General features: G+C 38.1%; 1 protein-coding gene across 1 annotated transcript in view; it reads right to left on the bottom strand.

The window, feature by feature from the left end:
• The window catches only part of LOC102746294 (formin-2), a 140,041-nt gene that overhangs the window by 22,513 nt on the left and 94,148 nt on the right, over positions 1-23,380 (bottom strand). The window contains exon 6 of the mRNA XM_081824512.1: positions 10,171-10,320. Coding sequence (XP_081680638.1) covers positions 10,171-10,320 — 150 coding nt within the window. The remainder of the gene's footprint in view (positions 1-10,170; positions 10,321-23,380) is intronic.

Genomic DNA, 23,380 nt, shown 5'->3' on the forward strand with positions numbered 1-23,380 from the left:
CCAGTAGTGCAATTTGCCGGGTCGTAGGGTTGCTCTATTTTCAACTTTTAGAGAAACCTCCATACTGTTTTTCAGAGTAGCTGCACCAGCTTGCATTCTCACCAACAGTGTAGGAGGGTTCCCCTTTCTCTTCATCCCTGCCAATATCTGTTGTTTCCTGACTTGTTAATTTTAGCCATTCTGACTGGTGTGAGGTGGTATCTCATTGAGGTTTTGATTTGGATTTCCTGATGCCGAGCGATGTTGAGCACTTTTTCATGTTTGATGGGGACTTTTTGATTTTGGAATGAGCTATGCAATTTCTTTTTTTACAGTTTTTGCCAGCAGATTTTTTTTTTTTAAGAGTGGGGCATTTTTTTTTTAAGATTTTATTTATTTATTGACAGAGAGAAAGAGAGCACATGCAGGGGGAGCAGCAGGAAGAGGAAGAGAAAGAAGCAGGCTCCCCACTGAGCAGGGATCCTAATGTGGGGCTCGATCCCAGGACCCTGAGATCATGACCTGAGCCGAAGGCAGATGCTTAACCGACTGAGCCACCCAGGCGCCCTGCCAGCAGATTTATTTCTCAACTTTTGATCTAGCTAATATTCATGTGAGTAGTTAATAGATTTGCTTTTCATGAGTACATACGAAACTCTAAGGGCACAGGGGAAAGCCTGCGAGTGTGCCAAGAAGGAAGACACAAGAACCAATGTAGGACTTCAAAACCATCAGCCATCTAAACAGATCATCACAGGCGGTCAGCATGTCCAACTGTGGTCTGCGTTTATGCTTAGAACTCTGATGTGAGAAATCTCCTTACTTAAAAAAAAAAAAAGCTTTATTGAGATATCATTAACATACTATAAAATTTGCCCATTTAAAGTGGACAATTCAATGTTTCTTTTAGTATATTCACAGGGTTTTGTAGAACATTTCATACGCCCCAAAAGAAACTTCACTAACCATTCCTCCCCATACCTCTCTCCCCTCAACCCCAGACACAGCTAATCTACTTTCAGATCCTATATATTTGCCAATTCTGGACATTTCATATAAATCAAATCACAAAATATATAGCCTTTTGTGACTGTCTTCTTTCACTTAGCATAATATTTTCAAGGTTCATCCATGGTACAGCATATATCAGTGCTTCATTTCTTTTTACTGCCAAATAATATCCCATTGTAATATTCACTTTTACTATCCACTCAGCTGATAGACATTTGAGTTGTTTCCATCTTTTGGATATTATGAATAGTGCTGCCATGACCACATGTGTACAAGTGTTTGTGTGGGTGCACGCTTTTACTTTCTCTTCGGTATAAAGCTAGGAAGGAGTTCCTGGGTCCCATAGTAACTCTAGGTTTAACCCTGGGAGGAGATGCCTAACTGTTTTCTAAAGTGGTTGCACTATTCCACATTACCACCAGCAGTGTGACAGTTTCACAAGTTCTCCTCATCTCCTCCAACACTTGTTATATTACCTGTTTTTTTCCTCTACAGCCATCCTAGTGTGCATGTCTCTTTGTGGTTTTGATTTACATTTCCATGATGGCTCATCATGTGGAGCATCTTTTCAGATGTTTATTGGCCATTCTGCTTACTTTCTTAAGACCATTCTCCATTTCCTCCCCACAAAGACACAAGAATATTACCTAATTTCTTCTGTATGTCCTATATTAAAATACATATTCTTAAATTTCTTCAGTACTGATCTCCATTCTTGGTTCCCTCCAGTACACATACATACACACTCAGCACATGCTTTCACAAATGATTCCTTTTAAAATTGAGTTTGATGCCTTATCACAGTTGCTTCTAAATCTTAACCAGACTTCAGCAGCAAAACCAAGTAAGTTAATTGTTATTTGTCAAATATAATAACTCCCGACATGTCTTGGTCTAAACTTTGCCATCAGTTTCAAATCTGTTGTAGAGACGATCTCTTCCATCTTTACTTCTCATGACTAGGTTCTGATTATCCATTATTTACTTTAGAATCCCAAACTTTTAAGAAGCATTTCTCATTTCTCTAAAGATTCACTCCCACTAATGGGAATAGGGGTGGTGTCTGAGAGTGGAATCCTGAGGCCGAGCAGGTGGAATTCCTTTGCTCGAAGAGGTCAGAATCAGCATGGAGAATATCACAGTGGGAATGAACTCTGGGGAGCCTCTGACTTCTTAAATTTTTCACTATCTTAAAAATCCAGGTTCTAGCAGAAGCCTACACAAACCTAAGAATTGGTTAATTTGACATTATTCAAATCTAACAGATCTAGACCTCCTCCTCTAGCAGATTATAATCATCACGTTGTTTGAGAATATCCTAACGAAACTTAAAGTGACCCCTTCAAAATACCATCTTGCTTGTAAAGGAACAGCTTGTATTTCAGCCCATATAAGCTATGTGATGTTTTTTTAATAGGTAATTTAAAATATCTATTCCATGGAGTTTATTTTGATCCAAAATAGTTTTATACAAACTTTGCTAAGACATATACAAACATGCTAAGACAAAAAACATTTTTAGCAAATGCTTAAGAGAAACTAGTAACTGCTCAGATGACTTTACAAGCCTCTACAAATCTACTGGAAGGTACCACAATGTTTAAATCCTTTTCAAAGCAAAAAAATGTCTTTGGACAAGCTACTTTCTTGGCTCTTGGTCCTGATTCTCTGATGGGGAGTCGGAACCAGAAACCCTGAGGGTGAGTTTCTTCCATTCTTGAACATGAGGCTTTTGAGAAAGGATTTTCCAAGATTTAAAAAACATGTCTTGGAACATGGCCAGATCAAGAAGAAATGCAAAGATCTCTTCCATCTAATGTTCACCTTATGATTTTACATCATTCTTGGAGAACTAAGTTCTGGAAAATGAATTTCCTGATAGCCAAGGATTCACAGCTTTCCCCAACCTTGCCTTTGTACATCATTTTAGGAGAGAAAGGGAAAGTTTGCATTCTTGATCTCTAACATCCTGGTTAACAGGAGCTTGTCAATACCTGAGATGAGATGTAGAGTTTCCTGACCCTCTACAACCGGTACAGGCCGCAACCTGCGAATAGCAAGTTTGTGTAGGTATACCTCCCAAGTATATATTCAACACCCCCACTTCCCCTCATCTCTGTCACCTTTCCCCTGGTCCACAGCATCACATCTTTCACCTGGGCCACTATACTAACTTCCTAAATTGTTTCTCAATACCATTGTCCAATCTACTACCCATTTGAGTCAACAGTCTTTTCGTTACATGAATCACATCAAGTTATTCCCTTTTTAAAAATCCCTTTGATGATTTTTCAATTGCATGTGCAGAGAAGTCAATCTCTTACCATGATCTACAAGAGCCTGAATGATCAGGCCCCTGTCTATTTCATTATATTCATCTCAACACCTTCATCTTTCTTAGAGTGCACCCCATCTTTTCTGTCATGTTGTCTTGAACTTCCTACATCTCTGCCTAGCAGACTCACATACATGTTGCCCCTTAACATAGTTGCTCCTTCAAATTCTTTAAGTGTCAGCATAAATACTGCTTCTTCAGAAGGGCCTCCTCTGACCACGCTTTCTAAGTGAAACTCTTCTGGTTTTTGCTTGGCAAAAATGGTTCACTATTTTCCTCACAGTACTAATTTCAACCTATAATTTAAAACTGTGTTTATTTTTTTATTGTCTACTTCTCTCACTAAAGGGTAAGAACCATATGGCCCGAAAATATGGCCAGTACAACAGTAGGACATAAGTAATTTTGAATGAATTAATAAATAAATGAATTATCTATTATGTCTTAATGCATATCAATTACTCCTTTAATGAATGTAGATCACATTCCCTACACATTCTCAGGTTCCATTCACCACAATTCCATTGTCATTTGTTGTGCCGAAGCTTCTGCTATAGAAAGTCAGAAGTAGGAAGAGAATTTCTTTATGTGTTGTTTCTCTAGACATTGATGCCTCAGTTAAAGGGGTAAATGGTTGGCTAAATTCATTTAATGCTGCAATGCAACAATGCAGTCCAAGAGGCAAGTTCATCTAGGTATCCAACAAATACATTATTACATAACAATAAAGCTTCCTTCTTTATCTCCATTCTTTAGATTTATTTTCAATCCCTTTGAAAATGGTCGCTTCCTTCTACCCTAATAACATCCTACTTAAATCTGAACATACAGCTCACTCAAATATAAATTATGGAAACAGGAATGTTAACATGGCATGATGTGCTTTCCAATTTAATGCATAATCTTCTAAAGCCAAGCATTCAAATCCTTTTCCCCTAATTGCAGATTTCAGCTGGGCAGAAACTAGACTTGATTGCCACATGCTTGCGCAATTAGAGGAGTAGTTATCCTTTCTCCTGGGTCATCAAAGACTACCTGTCTCAAAATAAAATAAACCAGTAAATTAAGTTAGACAACACTTTAAACATAACCCTTACTAATGTCACAACTGATTTATTAAATTAAAATGTCTTAAGTCAACTAAAAATAAAATTCCAATAGGCCACACTGCACACTATGGGGTTGCCAGAGCCACATCATCTTGCCTAGAATGCCCTTACCTCCCTGGACCGCCTGCGAAAATCCTACTCCAACTCCAAACTCCTTGTCAAAGGTCCTCTGGACAGAATTAATCCTTCACTCCTGCCCCAGGGCTCTCCCATTGCATATAACACCATACTTGGGCCAGGCTGTTAGTTCAACGAAGACAGGACCTTCACCAAATGGACTTGAATGCCTCCTGTGCATAATAAAAGCTCCATATGGAAGGTGAGAATAGTTACAAATAACCTCACATAATTATACAGCTGAAGACTGCTGAAAAACTGAAGTCTGCTTATAACAGAGCAAAAGTGAGAAGTGGAGTTGTTTTGGGCCCCCCTGTCTTCTCCCAGGACCACAAGCCCACCAGGGTCAAAAAGCACATGTATTCCCAATCAATCCATACTTCTTTCCTCTAATTAATATAGCTCTTATTGTCCAAGCTCCATAGGGTTCATTGGTGGCTAGGAGATACCGATGCTCCTACTGTCTTCCTGAAAATAAAAGAGCTGAGGACTGCCCACTTCCCGACCTATTAACACTGGTGCTCTGTGAGCCCTTTGGGGAGATGTTTGGCAGAGATGTTTGGCAGATGTTTGGTTTATGCCCCCATCTTCTGGATATAGCCAAGCTCATTTTTTTAAATGATTTTTCAGGGGCGCCTGGGTGGCTCATTTGGTTAAGCGACTGCCTTCAGCTCAGGTCATGATCCCAGGGTCCTGGGATCGAGTCCCGCATCGGGCTCCCTGCTCTGCGGGGAGCCTGCTTCTCCCTCTCCCACTCCCCCTGCTTGTGTTCCCTCTCTCGCTGTGTCTCTCTCTGTCAAATAAATAAATAAAATCTTAAAAAAAAAAAACGATTTTTCATGTTTTGGGTTTGCTCAGTGATAACAAGTCTAGATTTCTTTTTTGAGAAGGATTTCTCATTAACAATTGCATATGCCTAGTGGCAAGTACATGAAAAAACACTTTTTCTGACTCACGACAAAACCAATGGGTCAGTTGTCTAAAAGCATCAAAACGGGAATTCCTTTGTATATTATGATGTAAATAATTGAGGGATGGACCGTGTGAACATTCTCAAACAAAAGTTTGCCCTTGGCTTCATAATCAAGACATTTTACCTACCCACAAAGTAACTGAGTCATAGAAATGCCTTGTATCCACTGAATATGTTAAGATGCTTAACATGCCTTAACAATATGTTGTTACATTTGTAGGTAGCCATGATCAGGATATCATTTATATTAAATGATGGAGGAAGAGCCATTGAGCATTTGGCATGTAGACACTGTTATATACTCTATATTATCTCATTTAGTCTACACAATAACACTGCAAGAGAGGTATTACTATCTCCATTTTGCAGTTTAGGAAACTATGACTTTCTATGACTAGGCTGATAAGTGGAAGAGCTAACTCAAAAATCCTCATGTTTTCCAAACCACAATTAGAAAGAGAGCAGACCTTTTTAATTCCTTTCACGGATGTGTAGGAATCCACCAATTCAAGAAATATATGTACTCAATCATAGGAGTCATCAGGACAAAGCCAGAAAACACAAAGTTACCACGACCCTATAATCAGAACCAAATAGAAATGATGGGATAAGAAATACTTTTACAGGATTTGCAACCTTAAAGATAGTCAATCTGTGAATTCCAAATTAGACCAAGGAACATCATGAAACCACCATTCAGGTTTTTTCTACCATGCTAAGACATTCTGCTAATTACGCAGGTAAAGGCTTAATAAATTTGGGGTAGTAATATTATTATTTACTTTTGTTGGAAACTGTTCTTCCCTAATTCCAGTGACTGCTACGAAGGGGACTGTCAATTATGGAAGCCCTCCTCTCTGGCTGCACAACTGGGTTTGTGAACTGCTGAACTAACTATGGTACCCCACACCTCTGGCCACAGTGCCTGACCCAGAACTGGGCATAACTCATCCAGAGTTCTTTCTCAGAATGTTTCTAGATGGTGGAGAGTGCTCTCTCCTACTGGGTTGTGAGAATGGGAGCCATGGCTGTGACCAATGGCCGTGGGTCCACCCTTAAAGGAATAGCCTGACTTGGAAAGTAGACAAAACCACAGAGGAGAGTGGTGGTAGGGAGATGAGAGGGGGAGAGGGTGAGAGCATGAGAATAGAGTGAGAGAAAGAGAGAGGGGGAGAAGAAGAGGAAGGAGGAGGAAGTGGAGGAGAAAGGAGGACATTTAGAAAGACAGAGAGTGAGAGACAGCATGGACGCACCTGACTAACCCCCACAGACTGCAGTTAGAATTTTTGTATTCAGACAATCCACATGCAAGTTCCATCCCTGCCCTTCTGTGCTTTGACTGTCTAAACAATGCCTTTCTTTTTGCTTAAGGTATTTGGAATTTTTTTTTATTATTATTCCTTACAATGATAAGCTTAAGCTATGTAGGAAAGCATGTTCATTACTTCATAAGCTAAGTTCTTATTCCCATGTCTGGGAGAAATGCAGTGATGTAACAAGTCAAATCAGCAAATATTTATGGAGACCAGAAGGATGAAAAGGCACTGTGGCTTAGTGACAGTGAGAGCTACATCAGAAATGAACACGCAAACATCTCACTGGGAAATAAAGACTAAAATGCAAATATCAAAATAGTTATGGTATAAAATAAAAACAGACACATTATTAGGCATCATCATAGTATAAAACCGACTAAACAAAATACGCAGATAATAAATACAGGGTACAGAGAAAGGAACAATCAGGTCGGGGATGCAGATACCCATTTTAGGTATCTGTAGTGCTATGTGAAGTTCTACTCAGATCATCACAGATTGTACCAGAAGTTGAACACATTTAACTGACCACATCCCTCTTCCTATCAATGTCTGAGGGTACGAAGCATTCCTAAAATACCCTTCCATTTACCTACAGAAAATATGATACAAAGCTTACACTAGGGCAAGGCTGCCTTATGGGTGTGGTTTGTGCACTTTTGGAAGGGCTCTGTACTTGCTGCCTTGAAATTGTTTAATAATTTTTTAACAAGGGGCGCCCCACATTTTCATTTTGCACTGTTTCCTGGAAATGGTGTCACTGGCCGTACGCTAAGGAAAGAGACAAAGTTTTTCTACAAATGAGTCAGACCAATGGTCTTGCTTATCAGAGCAGCCTATCTGCCGGGAGGTGTAACAAATTTCAGAAGTTAAAGGGCAGAGAAGCACAGGCTCACCTGCCACACAGTCCTCCTTAGCCCTTTGTTAAAAGCAAATGATACTGAACGATGGGAAGTCTGCAGTGAAGGGCACTTGTAATCTGCCAATTCACAACACCGCCACCAAGGGGTGAGCAAAGTCACCAAAGGTTGCGTCAAAAAGCAGAATCACCACGGGTTGAGTCAAAAAAGCCACAGTATAGTCCTAGAACATGACAAGCACAGGATGAAGTATAAAAGCAGCATCTGGTTGATTTTACGAGATACCCAGTGAAGAAAAGCTAGTTTTGGTCATGTTAAACGCATAAAATATCATGGAATAGTGGCTTGGTATCAAAGTGTTACCCTAGAGACACAACTCTACTCAAGGAGCACAGGCTGGATGAGACTGAGTCTCTTTGGGGAGCTGTGCAACTGATTTAGTCAGTCTCAACAGCTCCCCTGTGATGACATCTCACCAGCTCATGTACACATGCACAGAGTAAAGGAAAACTATGAGAAAAGTGTCCACCCACCTTCTTGTCCCAGGACTTCCCAAGGAACCACCACAGGAACACGCCAACCTTCTGCTGTGATTTACGTACTTCCCTGATGTGCCATCAGAACAGTTACTCCAAAACTACAGCGCCAGCAGTTCTGTCTTGTTCACGCCTATCTCTTCTCACTTCCACTCTCATTTAGGACTCTAGCCCCTGCCACCAAGCTGTACGTGGTGAAATACTCATCTGTCAAGGGAACCTGGATGGCTCGAGTCGGTTGAGCATCTGACTCTTGATTTCGGCTCAGGTCATGATCTCAGGGTGGTGAGATCGAGCCCCGTGTCAGGCTCTGGGCTCAGTGTGGAGTCTGCTTATCCTTCTCCCTCTGCTTTTGCCCCTGCTCTCTCTCTCAATTAAATGAATGAATGAATGAATGAATGAATGAATGAATGAATATCTTAGAAGAAAAAGAAATAGTCATCTGTCAGATTTGTGCATTTGTATGACTGAGTTATCGGCCCTTTTCCAGGGGAATAAGTCGAGATTAGAGATGAAAAAGGCCCGTGGAGAGGGACCAGTGAGGGACATAAAGGGACGTTGTAGGTAATGTGCTGAAGTCAAAAAAAGGTTCCTCTTTACAATTTTCCAAACTGACGGTCCTTGCTTGGTAAAAAAAATTTTTAAAAGGTAATATATAGTTAAGTTTGAAGGACATGAATGACAATGTAAGTGTGCTTGTATTTCAGTAATTATCTCTCCTATCTCACCTGCATAGACTTTTGACTAAAATTGCATCTTTTAGGTTAACCCATAATGATGCACTTTGGAGTAGAATACTCTTATTGTCTTTAGAGTGGATATTTAAAGTATTTTCCCTTCTGTTCAGACCACTCTCTTTTTCCATCTACTATTCACTGAGGTATAAAGTTTTTTCTTTGAAAACACCATGGAATCTAACTAATTAATTGTATGAGTTAGCACTCATAGCACAGTACCAATGTGCTCAAAAAAAGCCAGCAATTAATTTCAACTGATTTAAGGATGTGTCCTATCAGAATCTAGTTAGAAATGAAAACTAGGTGCATAATCATGGTTTTGTATGTAAGGAAGACAATAAGCAGAAACTGTGGAATTTTGTGGTATGACAAAGTCCCTTAGGAGGCAAGTGTTCTAAAGATCTAAAGCAAAGTCATTGTTAGTGCAAGGATTTTGGAAAGTATACTAATTGGTTCAGTTTTAGCATTTGGTTTATAGTGCTGATTGTGTTTCGTTTCATTCTCCCAGTAGACTCAGCTATTTGGGGCTCCTGTCCTGGGAGGGCTAGCTTTCCTCCTGAATTAATATTTAATGTGCCTCTATGGAATTTCATAATCAGTGACAAAGACTTTATTTCATATACTTAAGTGAAAAAATTTCCCTTCATTCCCGAAAAAGATTTACTTTAGGAAATGTGGTGTAATTCTACAAGAATCCTGAAAGATCTTTTAAAAAATATTGATCATCTGTTTCTTGGTGACATCAGCCAGAAACTTTAACACAAATGGTGAAATTTGGACAATATCTCATGAATTGAGCAAAAACAAGACAAAACACAAGTGATTTATCTTACCTTTATATAGTCTTTGCTATTGGCCTTTTGAGGTGAGTAGGTTTATCATCTCAGCAGGGTTGTTCCACTCAACTTACATGCTCTGCTTTTTTTGGGGTTTCCTCATCACAGAAGTTGTTTTACCAGACGGTGGTCCTGGCAAACCATTTTCCCAGCTATTCTCTGTAGCATCATAGCCTCTGTGCCAACCCTTCTTATTCAAACTCCAAATTTTGTCAGTTCTCAGTACCCTGTTAGACTTGATATCCCAGGTTGAGGGCCATCTAATTTTTCATTCAGGCTATAAAAGTTGGCAACCCCAGTGGTGTCACACCTAATAAAATACCAATTTTAAAATGCCATTGTGCAAATGAAAAAAACCTACCTTTCTTGTAGAATGAGTTTGTTCTCTTTCTTCCAAAAATCTTTAAAGTCAGAGCTGAATTCATGCCAGATACTGAAGAAAACATTTGGGGACACCTCCTTCTCTCCAATTTTTGGTTTCATGAAGAAATAGGCTGTAGTCTCCAAAAAGCTGTCAAAGCGCACACACACGAGCATAAAAGCTATGATTACTTTCCAATATGGGATATTCTTTCTCCATCCAAACGGTGATTTCATTTATACACAGTTATTATTACTAAGAAGACTCAAACTCTTCAAGCATCAACAGTAGTCATTTATGGTTTCATGTTAGAGTTTTGGATACAGATAGTGCAGCTGATAAGAATCCTCCATATACTGATAACTATCCTTGGTCCAATTCCATTTTCAAAGTTAATCACTAAGTGCCTGACATATTTCAGAGATAAATCTGAGTCAAGTTGGGACATATTGTAAGTAGCAGGTCTATAATTTTTTTCTACACTCTAAAGAAATGAAATATTAGCCATTTGTCCCCAAACTACTACGTATTCTCCATGTATTTTATATTGCTTACATACAGTTTGGTTTCCTACATTGCTAAGAAGAAAAGAAAAAAGCGAGTCCCAGGACATGGTGACAAAGTCTCTCATCAGATCATGGCAATATCATTGAGTGGATACCAATATGGCAGCCAGCCCTGTGACAGTAGACTGAGAGTGTCAGTCTTTAGAAGGTGCTGCTTCATAATACAACTACATGAAGCTCAGGAGAGTTTCAGAAGGCCTAGTTGACAAAGAACATACAACTGGTAAATGGTAGCTTTATGACTCAACAAAAGTCTTCCATTCCCATAAAAAATGCCCTGAAAAGGACCTAGGCCAATAACACTGGTAATGTCATAGTGAGGACACCTGGGCTGCTAGTCAGCGTATGGCCAGAGTTGCTGCAAAAAGGAGTGACATTCCAATAACCTTTGCCCACCCCCCTCCCTTTTTTTTCCCACCCTGGCAGGGGGCCAGCACTTTTGCTGCTACACAAAGCTCAAGTTTGATTGACTCTGAAATAAAAATTTCTAAGGCAACTTGATTTTGCCATATTGCATTGGTTGATTAAAAATATGTGTTCACACATACGTACATTAACACACATCTGTGTATGTATTCAGTTTGTCATATAGCTGATTTCAAATCCTTATCCTGAAAAATATATGAAAAATATCTCATTGAGATGAGCATTAATAAAATGAGATATGTAGGGTGAACATGCTCAGAAGGTAAAGGAGACTGAGCATCACACACAAAATAAAGAATTCACAGCCACCCTGACTATGACCAATGGGCTAGTCTGTTCTGTTTTTAAACTCGCCTCACGGTAGTCTCTAAGCAGTAAGATTCCCAGGGACACCAGTTTTTAGATTCTGGGGAGAGATGACAGCACGTATTTGACCAAATGTGTAGCTCCTGGGAATTATGTATTTCTCCCTAGTTAGCCTAGTAGGAAAAATGACACAGTAAAGTCAGTCAATCCTGAGAGAGAGTCAGGCTGTTGAGTGGATATGGTATGTGAGAATCTGGCTGCCCTGAGCTATTGTAAGGACATCAAAATTCATCCACAGAAAGTGTTGATGGGGTGAGGACTGCCAGGAGAGTAGATGTCAGGGAGCATGAATTGTCTAAGACATATCTAGGTCATATTTTATTAAAACTGATAAAGCATACACATATTTACCTCCTGAGAAAACCGGTCATTCTCCTTATAAGCCTAAAGACAATTTATGACCTGTATGGCAGAAATCAGGTCTCAAATCCTTGACTACCCATTCATTCTTTTCCATCATTTCCTGGTATTTATGCTTCGTAAATTGATCATTACAGACCAAGCCAGTTTGTTTGGGCAGACATATCTAAATTGTAATAATTGGTTCATCTCTTTAGCCACTTACAACATTTTGAAAGTTCTATCATGAGACAGCATGGTTTAAAGGAGAGAATATAGGACTCAGAATCATAAACAATTGAATTCCAAAAAAATAACTTCCAAAGTGTTTGTTAAATGCTTCAACACAAAACAAATTTATTTTGTAATGCATATTATTTTCCATTACATATACTGTGTATTCTATATTATGAAATATGAGTATATACTTACTAAAAATTTTCTCTAAACTGTAAATAATCCAATTGAGGCTGATTTATTAAAAATCATTCATGTGACCTTGTTCCCTGCAGACATTTTTGAATTACTGGCATGCATAGAGGTTTCTGATACTGGTAGTAATTATTCTAATTATTGAATAATTTCCCCTTGGCTTTGTCATAAATTGCCTACAGAGCTTTAAGAAGGCAGTGACTTTTGAGTTCCAGTTTTGAGCTTTTCAGTTTCTTCATCTATAAAGTGGAGGATATGTCTGCTTTTCAAGGTTATCATAAAGATTCAATGAAAAGTACTTGCATGTTATAAACTAAAATAGCAATATATGTATTAACTTTATAAGAAGCAAGCATTTTTCACTAAAAAATGCTCTCTGTGCAAAACTTAGTGAATTTGTGAGACATACAAGTATCCTACAATTGAACCGAAGACAATGTGTGAAACTGCTGAACAGCACGATTCTCAATGATGATGAGCTATGTATGTAGCCATTTCTTTGGAAATGGCCATGGGGAAAGAATGTGTCTCCTAAGTATGACACATAGAGTGAAGAATTATCTGAGGATCACGAATGCTGTCCCAACTGTATTCAACCACCCCACTCCCTAGAATAAAGCATAGGCACTTTTCAAAGATAACCAAATAAATGATAGGCAATAATTTCTAAAAGTTATCAAGGTACCTTGTATGCCAGAGGCATTTTTGGTTATAAAATCCTGTCCGGTATTCGGTGGCATTCAGCTAATGAAAGATACCCATTTACATGGGGGGGGGGGTGGAAGGGATAGGTTCCATTCTTTCTGAATTATCCTTTTTTTTTTCCTTAAGTCGGAATCCAGGAGGGTCCCATCCACCAAACAGCAACACAGAACACAAAAGGGGGCAGGCATTTTATCGAGGACCTTCCTCACTATTGGCTGTTCTGTGAGACTCTTGAAATGACCTTGACACACTAGGAGCCAGTAGTGAAAAGAACTGCAGTTCTAACACAAAGAAAATGCAGCCATCATAGCAAGAGACAACTCCAGAGGTCACCAAATAATCAAGACCCTGTAATCAGCATTCCTAAGTAGACCTCTCTGGAAAAGATCAGCCCTACACTTCTTTTACTACAAACATGAAATAGTACACATATACTGCTCGGCAACACATCAAGGTAGCCCCAGAGTTCTGAAAAGATAGCTCCAGCAGAATTGTTTTGAAATCTCTCTGAATCCCCACATAAAAACAGAGAGAACAACTGAGATATTAAAAACCAAAGCTAATAGAAAAATATCTGCAAAAACACTGTGTCCAGTATCACCACACACCTCAAAATGCAAACAGGGGAGACAAATCATTGACAACACAAAACCCAAGTAGTAATATTGTGTGCATAGGAGGAGGCAAAGGAAAGCAACAGGGGGGCTTCCCTAAAAACAGAAGAACCCCTGAATCACAAACAGGCACTCCTGAAAATTGTGTAAGGGATATCTGAGAAGCGCAGCTGAAACTGGACGGGGTTTTATACACTCTAACGTATGCAAGAGGAGAAAAGATCTGCAGTAAGTTCTGAAAAGGCTGGGAGCAGTCTGAATATATGAAGTGTTAGTACTAACCAAATGTGCAGGCTGTATGAGGTCATTTTTGTTTTTTTCTTTTTTATCACTGTGCACAAGCAACAAAAGAGAAAGCTCTAGAGCAGTAAAGCTTCAAACAGACTAAAAGCGAAAACATAAAATATCAAAATATATGGGAGCAGATAAAGCAGTGCTTAGATATTTGGAACTTTAAAATACCTATAATTAAAAAAATAAAGGTGTAAAATGAATAATATAGGCATCTAACTCAAGAAACTAAAGAGGAGCAAATTGAACTTGACTAACAGAAGAATGGAAGTAATACAAAGAACACAAAACAAAGAAATGGAAAACAAACCTTACAGAAAATTAGCAAGATCATAAACTGGCTTACTGAAAAGTTTAATAAAGTTGATAACCACCTACCATAGCTGATAAAGAAAAAAAGAGAAAATGCAAATTACCCAATACCGTAGATGAAAGTAGGGTTATCATGATAGATCATACAGACCTTAAAAGTATAATATGAGACATTATCAACAATTTTACGCCAAGGTGTATTAAAAAAATTGAAAGTACCTTCAGTTATTTCAATAACTGAAACTTATTTCAATAAATAAAAAATTAATTTTTTATAAACTTGTAATCAAAAATATCCCTTTGCAAATACTTGTAGTCCACATTGTTTCCCAGGTGCATTTACGAATATTTAATGGAGACATAATGCCAATTTAACACTAACTCTTTCAGAAAACACCGAGTGAGAGCACATTCTCAACTCATTTTATGAGGCCGGCATTACTCTAATGTTGATACCAAAAAATAAAAACATATGAAAGAAAAATAGAAAGGTTTATAGACCAATATCCCTTGTGAACATAAGTAGAAAATCCTTCATAAAATATTAACAAATTGAATGCAGCAATTTTAAAAATGGATATTACGTCATATACAACTGGAGTTTATGCCAATACAAAGTTGTTTTAACATCTGAAAAGCAATCAGTGTAACCTGTCACATGAGTGGAGTAAAGAAGAAAAGCCATATGATTATTTCAATAAATGAAGAAAAAAATTTGAAAAAATTCAACACAAATTCATTATTATAAAAAGAGGAAAAAACCTTTGTAAGATAGGAATAGAAGTAAACTTACACAATTAGATAAATGACATCTGTGAAAAGCCTATAGCTAACATCATGCTCAAAATTATGCATGCTATATGATTCCATTTACATGAACTCCAAGTATATACAAAATTAATCTATGTTGATAGAAACCAAAATAATGATTGTCTCTTCAGAGAGGTGTGGGGTAAACAGATTGAGACAACAGAGCTGTTTTGTATCATGTTTGAATGGTAGTTACTCATTGAACTTGTTTTATTGTATAAATTATGCCTCGATTAACAAAGAAAGAATGAAAGTAAGAAAAAAAAGAGAGAGATGGAAGGAGAGTGAGAAAGAAGGAACTGAAAGGAGATTGTGATTAAGTCCTTATGTTTAGTAGTTATTAAAAGAAAAAAGAAACCCGGGATAAAATAATGGGTCTACAGACCAATGAGAACATGCCAGAAACAGGCCTATAAACAGATGAAAACTGTTGGCTAATATTTTAAGACAAGCTAGAAGAAATTAATAAAATGACAGAGGCTATAATAAACACAGTTCAAAGTAGAAAAACTCAGAAATGAGGTGGTAGAATTTAGTAAAGAACTATGAAATTTAAAATATTTCACACATGAAGTCTGAACTGGAAACTCACAAGAGTTACCAAGAACAATGTATCATTTATTGATAGAAATAGAAGATAAAATGAAAGAAAAACTTAAAATCAAAGAGAAGTGAAGAAACTAAAGAGAAAGTTACAAATATAGAAGATAAGACATTCCCACAGGTGTGTTATAAAAGCCCCTACAAAAGATAACCAAAGCAATGGAACAGAACACATATTTTAAAATGTGATTCAGGAACATTTTTTTGAAATAAATAAAAATATTTGAAGCTACATGTTAAAATGGCATGCCAATAATCAACTCTGAGACATATTCTAGTAAAACTACTATAGTTAAAAAATAAGAAAAAAGAAAAAAAGATCCTTTGGTCATCATGCAAAAAAAACCCAAGTTCCTTACAAAGGAAAAAAACCCTTACTATCATCATATATTCAGATAATATGCTATGTCAGAAGACAGTGGAATAACATATTTAAGATACTAAAGACAGAAAGAGTGAACCAAATATTTTATATCTAACCAAACTGACTTTCAAATATAAAGGGCACAGGAGAACTGCTTTCAGTATGAACAAACTGAAGAAATATTGTCCTAATGTCCAATTATCGAAGAATCTACTAGAAAATAAGATTCAGAAAGTCAAGATGACAGAAGAGACTCTGATGTAAGGATTGGCAGCTCAGGTTTCTCAACATGAGAAAGGATACAGGATGTTGGACCCTACAGTTAAGAATTCTGCCTTGAATTTGAACTGGAAGTATGAACTAACAATGTGCTTTAATTCTAGCTCTGTCTACTAACACGTCTAGTCACAGTACTAATTCAATAGCAATAAAAGTAGAACCCAGGTTTGTGATCTCCAAAGACCATTCTAAATATTGATCCCAGTGCTGCTTGAAGAAATAGCTCAATCCAGGACAGGGGGAAAAAATGTAGAAAAGGAACCTGGAACGTCCTGTCAAAGAAGATAGTAAGGAAGGTTCTGTCAAAAATAACTCAGAAGTGAACTTAAAGATGGAACATTTTGTATTAGTAAGAATAATAACTGCAAAGGACTGAAATACCTAAAAATATGTTTGCTTCAATGAGCTCATCATAATGCTTAAAACTTTAAAAAATGTATTTACTTAATGTTGGAAGATGCGGATAACCACCTCATTATTTTGAAAACTGCAAAACTAAGGAAAAAAGAACATTCATTTCCTATATGAACCATTCCACTGAATAGCTCTATGCCAAGCGAGGAAATGTTTTTCTTTTATAACTGAGAAAAATGACAAAACTGTCACCATTTTACAATTCCTTATAAATTAATGCATCTAGACACTGATTGTCAAAGACTGGTAATATCACCAAAAAAGACAACCAAATATGATATACTTCCACTTGGTAGAACATACCACAACTTACAAAATAATTGTCAAAATACTCACACCTGAAACTAAGCATCTAGAGCTATTTACTAACCTGCAAGAAATATAGGACAGAGGATCATGCATTAATAGGATAAAATCAGGAAAATCCAGACTTTGGAGAAACAGCATAGGACTGCTATGGACTGAATGCTTGTATCCAAAAATTTCATATGCTGAAGACCTAACCCTCAATGTAATGGTATTTGGAGATGGGACCTTTTGGGGATAATTAGGTTTAGATGAGGTATTGAGAGTATCCGCAATGATGAGATTAGTGCTCTTAAGAGAAGAAGAACCAGGGGCGCCTGGGTGGCTCAGTTGGTTAAGCCACTGCCTTCGGCTCAGGTCATGATCCTGGAGTCCCGGGATCGAGTCCCGCATCGGGCTCCCTGCTTGGCGGGGAGTCTGCTTCTCCCTCTGACCCTCCCCCCTCTCATGTGCTTTCTCTCTCTCATTCTCTCTCTCTCAAATAAATAAATAAAATCTTTAAAAATAAAAAAAAATAAAAAAAAAAGAGAAGAAGAACCAGAGCTACTCCCACCTGTCTCTGACATGTGAGAACACAAGGTGACTGCTGTCTGCAAGCCAGGAAGAGGACACTTACCAGATACCAAATCTGTTGGCACCCTGATCTTGGACATTCCAGCCTCCAGAACGGTGAGAAATAAATGTTTATTGTTTAAGCCACCCAATATAGGGTATTTTGTTATAAAAGTGAGAACTAAGACAAGAAAAAATGATCTAGTTCCCTCAATAAATACATTTAAAGGGGAAAAGAAGTGTTGGAAGAGAAATTCTTATACAGACTTAAAAGATATTATTTAATTATAATGGTTGGAATTTCTTTATATCCTGTTTCAAACATAGTGTAACAAATTAAAAACATTTATAATATACATGAGCTGATTAGACTTTTGAAAAGAGACTGGGTATTTTGTAACATTAGGGATTCTTCTTATTTTTAGGGGTAAAAGTGGTTGTGTTCTTTAAAGGGGATCTTTCAGAGATACATACCAAAATGTACATGGATGAAATTACATCTGTTGGGGATTTGCTTCAGAAATACTATGGGAGGGGTAAGTTGGTAGGGGTTTAGAGGGAACCAAATTGGTGATTGTTGCAGTTGGGGGATGGCTACATGGTGGATCACTGTACATTCTTTACCTTTGCACATGTCTTAACTTTTCCATAATGAAGAATTTTCTTTTAAAGATCTTTTTAAAATTTATTTGACAGAGAGAGAGCACAAGCAGGGGGAGTGGCCGGCAGAAGGAGAGGGAGAAGCAGGCTCCCTGCTGAGCAAGGAGCCTGATGCAGGACTCGATTCCAGGACCCTGGGATCATGACCTGAGCTGAAGGCAGATGCTCAACTGACTGAGCCACCCAGGTGCCCCTGAAGAATTTTTAATTACAAATGCACACACACAAGGCTAATACAAAGAAGTAATGGCTATAAGCATCTTTTAAAATGGCATTCTAGAAATATTTTTAAAAGGCTAGAACATTGCTTGAAAGACCTCTACTGGATATTGTTTTTGACTATGAGTTATGTTCCACAGATAATCAAAACAGACAGCTTTGGTTTCCTTATTTGAAAAGGGGCCATACCACAAAATGAGAATTATATTCTTTTAAACTCCTCGTCTGTTTTTAAGGCAGTTCTCTTTCTGGGAATTGTGTGCCTAAAGAATGACTCAAAACTTGGTTCTTATTACAACTAAAAGAGGTGCTAGTAATTATCCTAAAAGAGTATTTTCTTGCCACAGGTTATGATCTATATGGAAAAGCAAATGAAATCTTTAAAACTGATATATTGTCTGTCCTTGCTATCAGTTATTTCCCATCTAAGAACAGGATTTACCCCTAGCCAAGCACTAGATAAAACCCTGCCTTTAAGCCCAACAGTTTTGGCAGCACCTACTCTGTAGAAGTTCGAGAAAAGGGCACTATCGCTTTCATTTAATTCATCAGTGAGTAGGTAGTAACTATGTACCAGATACCACAAATGGCAAGGCAAAGATATTACAGAAGAATACAATCTCGATTCAATTACTTCGGGTTAACAAATAAACAAGTCAAGGTATTGGACAAACCACTAGCCATGCTATGCCTCAGGTTTGCTGGCTCCCAGACATTTACTGGTGCTCTCAGACTTAGATCACCCTCTGAACAGCTGCTCTGTTATCAAATATATGCTTTGAAGGGTAAACTCTCCTGGGATAATGTTTAGAAAATGTTCAGATATTTGTTCTTCAACAACCTGAAAGCATGTCTAAAACAACACAAGAGAGGACTTTTTGGTATGTGCCTGGGTGCTCCAGAAATAATCCCGGTTATAGAAAAAAGGATGCATCCACAAGAGCAATCCGGGATGAGTAATCTAAAGATGGGTTGATTTTCAGGGCGCCTGGTGGCTCAGTCAGTTAAGTGTCCACCTCTTGATTTTGACTCATGTCGTGATCTCAGGGTCGTGAGATTGAGCCTTGTATAGGGCTCCATGCTGGGCATGGAGCCTGCTTAAGATTCTCTATATATATCGCTCTGCTCCTCCCTAGGCCCCCTCCATGATGCATGCATGCACGTGCTCTCTCTCTAAAAATTAAAAAAAAAAAAAAAGTGTTGATTTTCAGAGTCATCAATATCTTTACTTACCAATGTCAAAGAGACTTTCCACCCCAGTTAACATAATAGTACCACTGCATCTTTACCCACTGGCTTCTTGCTCCCAGCAATCTGGACTCACAGGCCCTGGCATTCATTTCTGCATTTTCTCATCTGCCTATAATGCTCTTCACCCTAAATCCACATGGCTGCCTCTCACCTCTTTGAGATCTTTGCTCAATCCTTACCTCCTCAAGTGAGATCATACATGAAAAGCCACAGAAAGATTACAACACTGGACTCCTCCAATATTCCTGCTTTATTTTTCTCTAAGGCACTCACTGCCATCAGAGATAGGAGATAATTTGTCTACTTGTTTACTGTTGGTCTTCCCTCTCTAGAATTTATCCTCTATGAGGGATTTTTGTCTTTTATGTTCACTGCTTTATCCCTAGCATCTGAACAATGTCTAGCACATAGGAGTTGTTTAGTAAATACTTGATTTACTAAAGATTCTCTGCTCAACAATTGTGTAGATAGTTCTGGGGGAAAAACCCCTGATTTTTAGAAACTTAGTAGTAGAGAAAAATCTGTTAGGCCTGACATTAAAAAACAAGGGTTTTGAATTGGAAGGACCAAGATTTAGTTCTGACTCCACCCAAAGTGGACCTTTGCTGACTTAATTAACTTCTCTAAGCTCTGTCACCTCATTTGTAATAGGAGAATGGTGGTGCCTCCTGCCTATCAGATCCTTATGAGGATTAATGAGATCAAGTAGGCAACATGCTTCATGGAGTTGCCAGGAACACAGTAAGATCTATAAGTGATGGTTCTATTATCACTGGCCACCACTGCTTCTTCAGCCTTCCTGGTATGTTGACAGAGTATGAAAAGACCTGGTACCTGTTCTTTGTACAGAGAAGTGAAGGAGAACGATTCCTTTCTTTCCTATACCCTTGCATAATTATGAGACAACACAGGACCCATTTATAAACTAAAACTAATATCATTATGTCAGTCTCCCAGGACAGTAGGCCAGTGCCCAATGGGGTGACCACGTTACCCATTCTTCCTTACTCATCTGTGCAGTTGATCTCACTTGGCTTAGGAGAAAGTTTGCAGTAACCCCTGCCAAGAGAAGTCCTCTCACTTCATTTATGTAGAGAGAAAAACATCCTTTTACCCTGGCACCATGTAAGAGATGAATAGTAAAGGATTTCATCCTTTATTCTTGAGTCTATTTCATGTGACTGCTTCGTATTCCACGACATATATTTCATGTATATGTACACACACACACACACACACACAGAGGCATGCAGGCAGGCACACATCTTCCTGGCATCTAGTTAACAAACATATCACAGTCCCCAGCTAAGCAAAGAGGTCTGCTGAAAATAATAAATCCATTTAATTCAACTTCCCCTTCTTCCAGCTACAAATAAAGCTGGAGTTATCAGTAAAGCTAATACCACAATTCACGTCTGAGTTGTTGTTCTAATGTTCTGTTGTGTCTCAAAGCTCTGTGCAGACAGGAACAGGTCATTTATTAATTTCCTCTCTCTCTAATGCTAATGCCAACAAGCTATGGGACCAAAGTCCTCCCTCCCTGGCTCAATTGCCAACGTGGCAGTTCAGGCTATTTTGAGACACCGCTAGGTTTGGACTCGTGGGTGGAAGTGAAGGGTCTGATGAGGTCGTTCCTTACGCACATTCTATGATCAGATTGCCTTTCAGTGAGTCAGCAATTGAGTCCTGGCCCCATCTGAGGTGGGCCTGTGGGGCCTTTCTCTCAGTTGCCTCTGTGACCATTGCTTCTTTCTTCTCTTAATACCATTGTCCTTTTGGAGTATAGCAAAAAGGTCACATGCTAAATGACAGTCTATACACAGAATAAGAATTGCACATTTATGACTTAATTTAGTTCATATAGGCAGAATCAAGAACATAAAGCATCTCAGTATTAAATATGAGGCCAAGAGAGCATACCAGCTTAAATGAACTGCCAAGGATCATCATCATAAATCTTCTCTTGCTTTTGCCTTTTTATTGTGCAATGTTGGATTTTGTAACATTAGTCTCCAGAACAAACTAAAATCTCAAGAGAAAGATCTATTTTCAGTTAAAACCTTCCACAAGTAACTGCAGTTTTTGGAATCCAAATCATCCTCTTCACTTCTACCTCCTTCCTCCACCCCCACTGGAACTTACATGAAGTGTAACAAATTTTATTACCCCAATAAGGAAGAATAAATTCCCTTCGTTCATCATTAAAAGGCCTTTGAGGGGTCTTCCATCCCTTCTAAAAAGCACAAAGAATACTCCCATGCCAATGACTTTGCTCCAGGCGATGGAAAGTCAGAAGAATTCAGAACGGTAAGAGGACAAACTGGTGTTTCTTTTCTCTTAAAACGAAGAACTGTGGTATTTCCACCTTCAGGGTAATTGTGTTCTCAAAGCAGCCAACTGCTCTTAGGAAAAGGTAATTCAACACAAGAACAAGTATCAGCTCATACAAAACATGGAAGAGAAGCTTAAAAATACAAATGACACATTTTCAGGCACTGATGGGCTCTGAGAAGACAATGTAAGTCCAAAGTCATGCTGATCCCCAAGATCAAGTTACTAGGAAGTCCCTAAAACTAGGAACCAGACAGTAACTATGGTCAACGATGTGAAGACAGTTCCTTTTCTCTCATCTCCTGTAGCTTATATATACACTCCAGATTTGTTTCTAAATTGATCTCTATTCTTACTATGTCCTGAATTCTCTCTCATGACAACCTCACTTTACTAATTTACATAATTTTTCACCACTCTAATTTTTTTTCTCTATATATCATTGCACTTTCATTTCTAAAGGCAGGGGGATTTTCGGCACCTCTCAATCATGACTAAGTTCTTTACCTGCATGGTTTTTATCCTATCTACAACTATTTCCTTTAGGAAGATATCAACTCCATTGTTTCCTATTTCCAGCATTTAATATCTCTCTTATTATTATCATCAGCTTTTACTCCTGATCCAAAAAGCACATACAGATTTTTCCATTAAAAAATACTCCTCTCAGTCATGCAGACTCATTGAGAGACACCACAATTTATGTATAATTGCTTTACAATTTAATGCTTCTGTGTCCTCTTTCATTTTGAAATCTGGCTTCATAGGCTACCCTTCCATCTTTTTTCTCTCAGGGGTCTCCAATAAAAACCTGACTTTTAGCAATTTTCATCCTCATGTCCTTAAATAATGGGACCATTACTATCTTGCCTACTTGAACTCAAAATAAGAAGTCATTAACAGAGCTTTTCTTTTACCCCTTACAGTGACCTATGCAAATGAAATAAAATACATTATTTCCATTTTCCCCTTCATGAATCTGAATTATGGAAGCTTTGGATCACCTATTTCATCACCTTACTTCGAATTAATTTTAGATTTATGAAAAGTTGGAAAGAAAATATACAGAGTCCACAAAAGCCTTCAACCGCCTCTTTTAATATTAACTTCCTATACAATCACAATACATTTGTCAAAGCTAAGAAATTAACATCAGTAACATGAAAGTGAGAGGAATTCTCTTGGCAGGAGCTCCTGCAAAGTTTCTTCTGAGTGAAGGGAGATAAACTGCATAGATGAATAGGGAGGAATGGGTAAGGGTCGTCACCCCACTCCGGTATTGGCCCCCTGTCCTTACAATACTGACATATTGACATCACTTTTAATTTATATAAAAGTCCTATGTTGTCTCATAATTATTTGTGGTAAAA

This window comes from Leptonychotes weddellii, chromosome 6 (genome assembly GCF_054177405.1).
Source record: "Leptonychotes weddellii isolate Sample4059 chromosome 6, ASM5417740v2, whole genome shotgun sequence".
NCBI classification, from domain to species: Eukaryota; Metazoa; Chordata; class Mammalia; order Carnivora; family Phocidae; genus Leptonychotes; species Leptonychotes weddellii.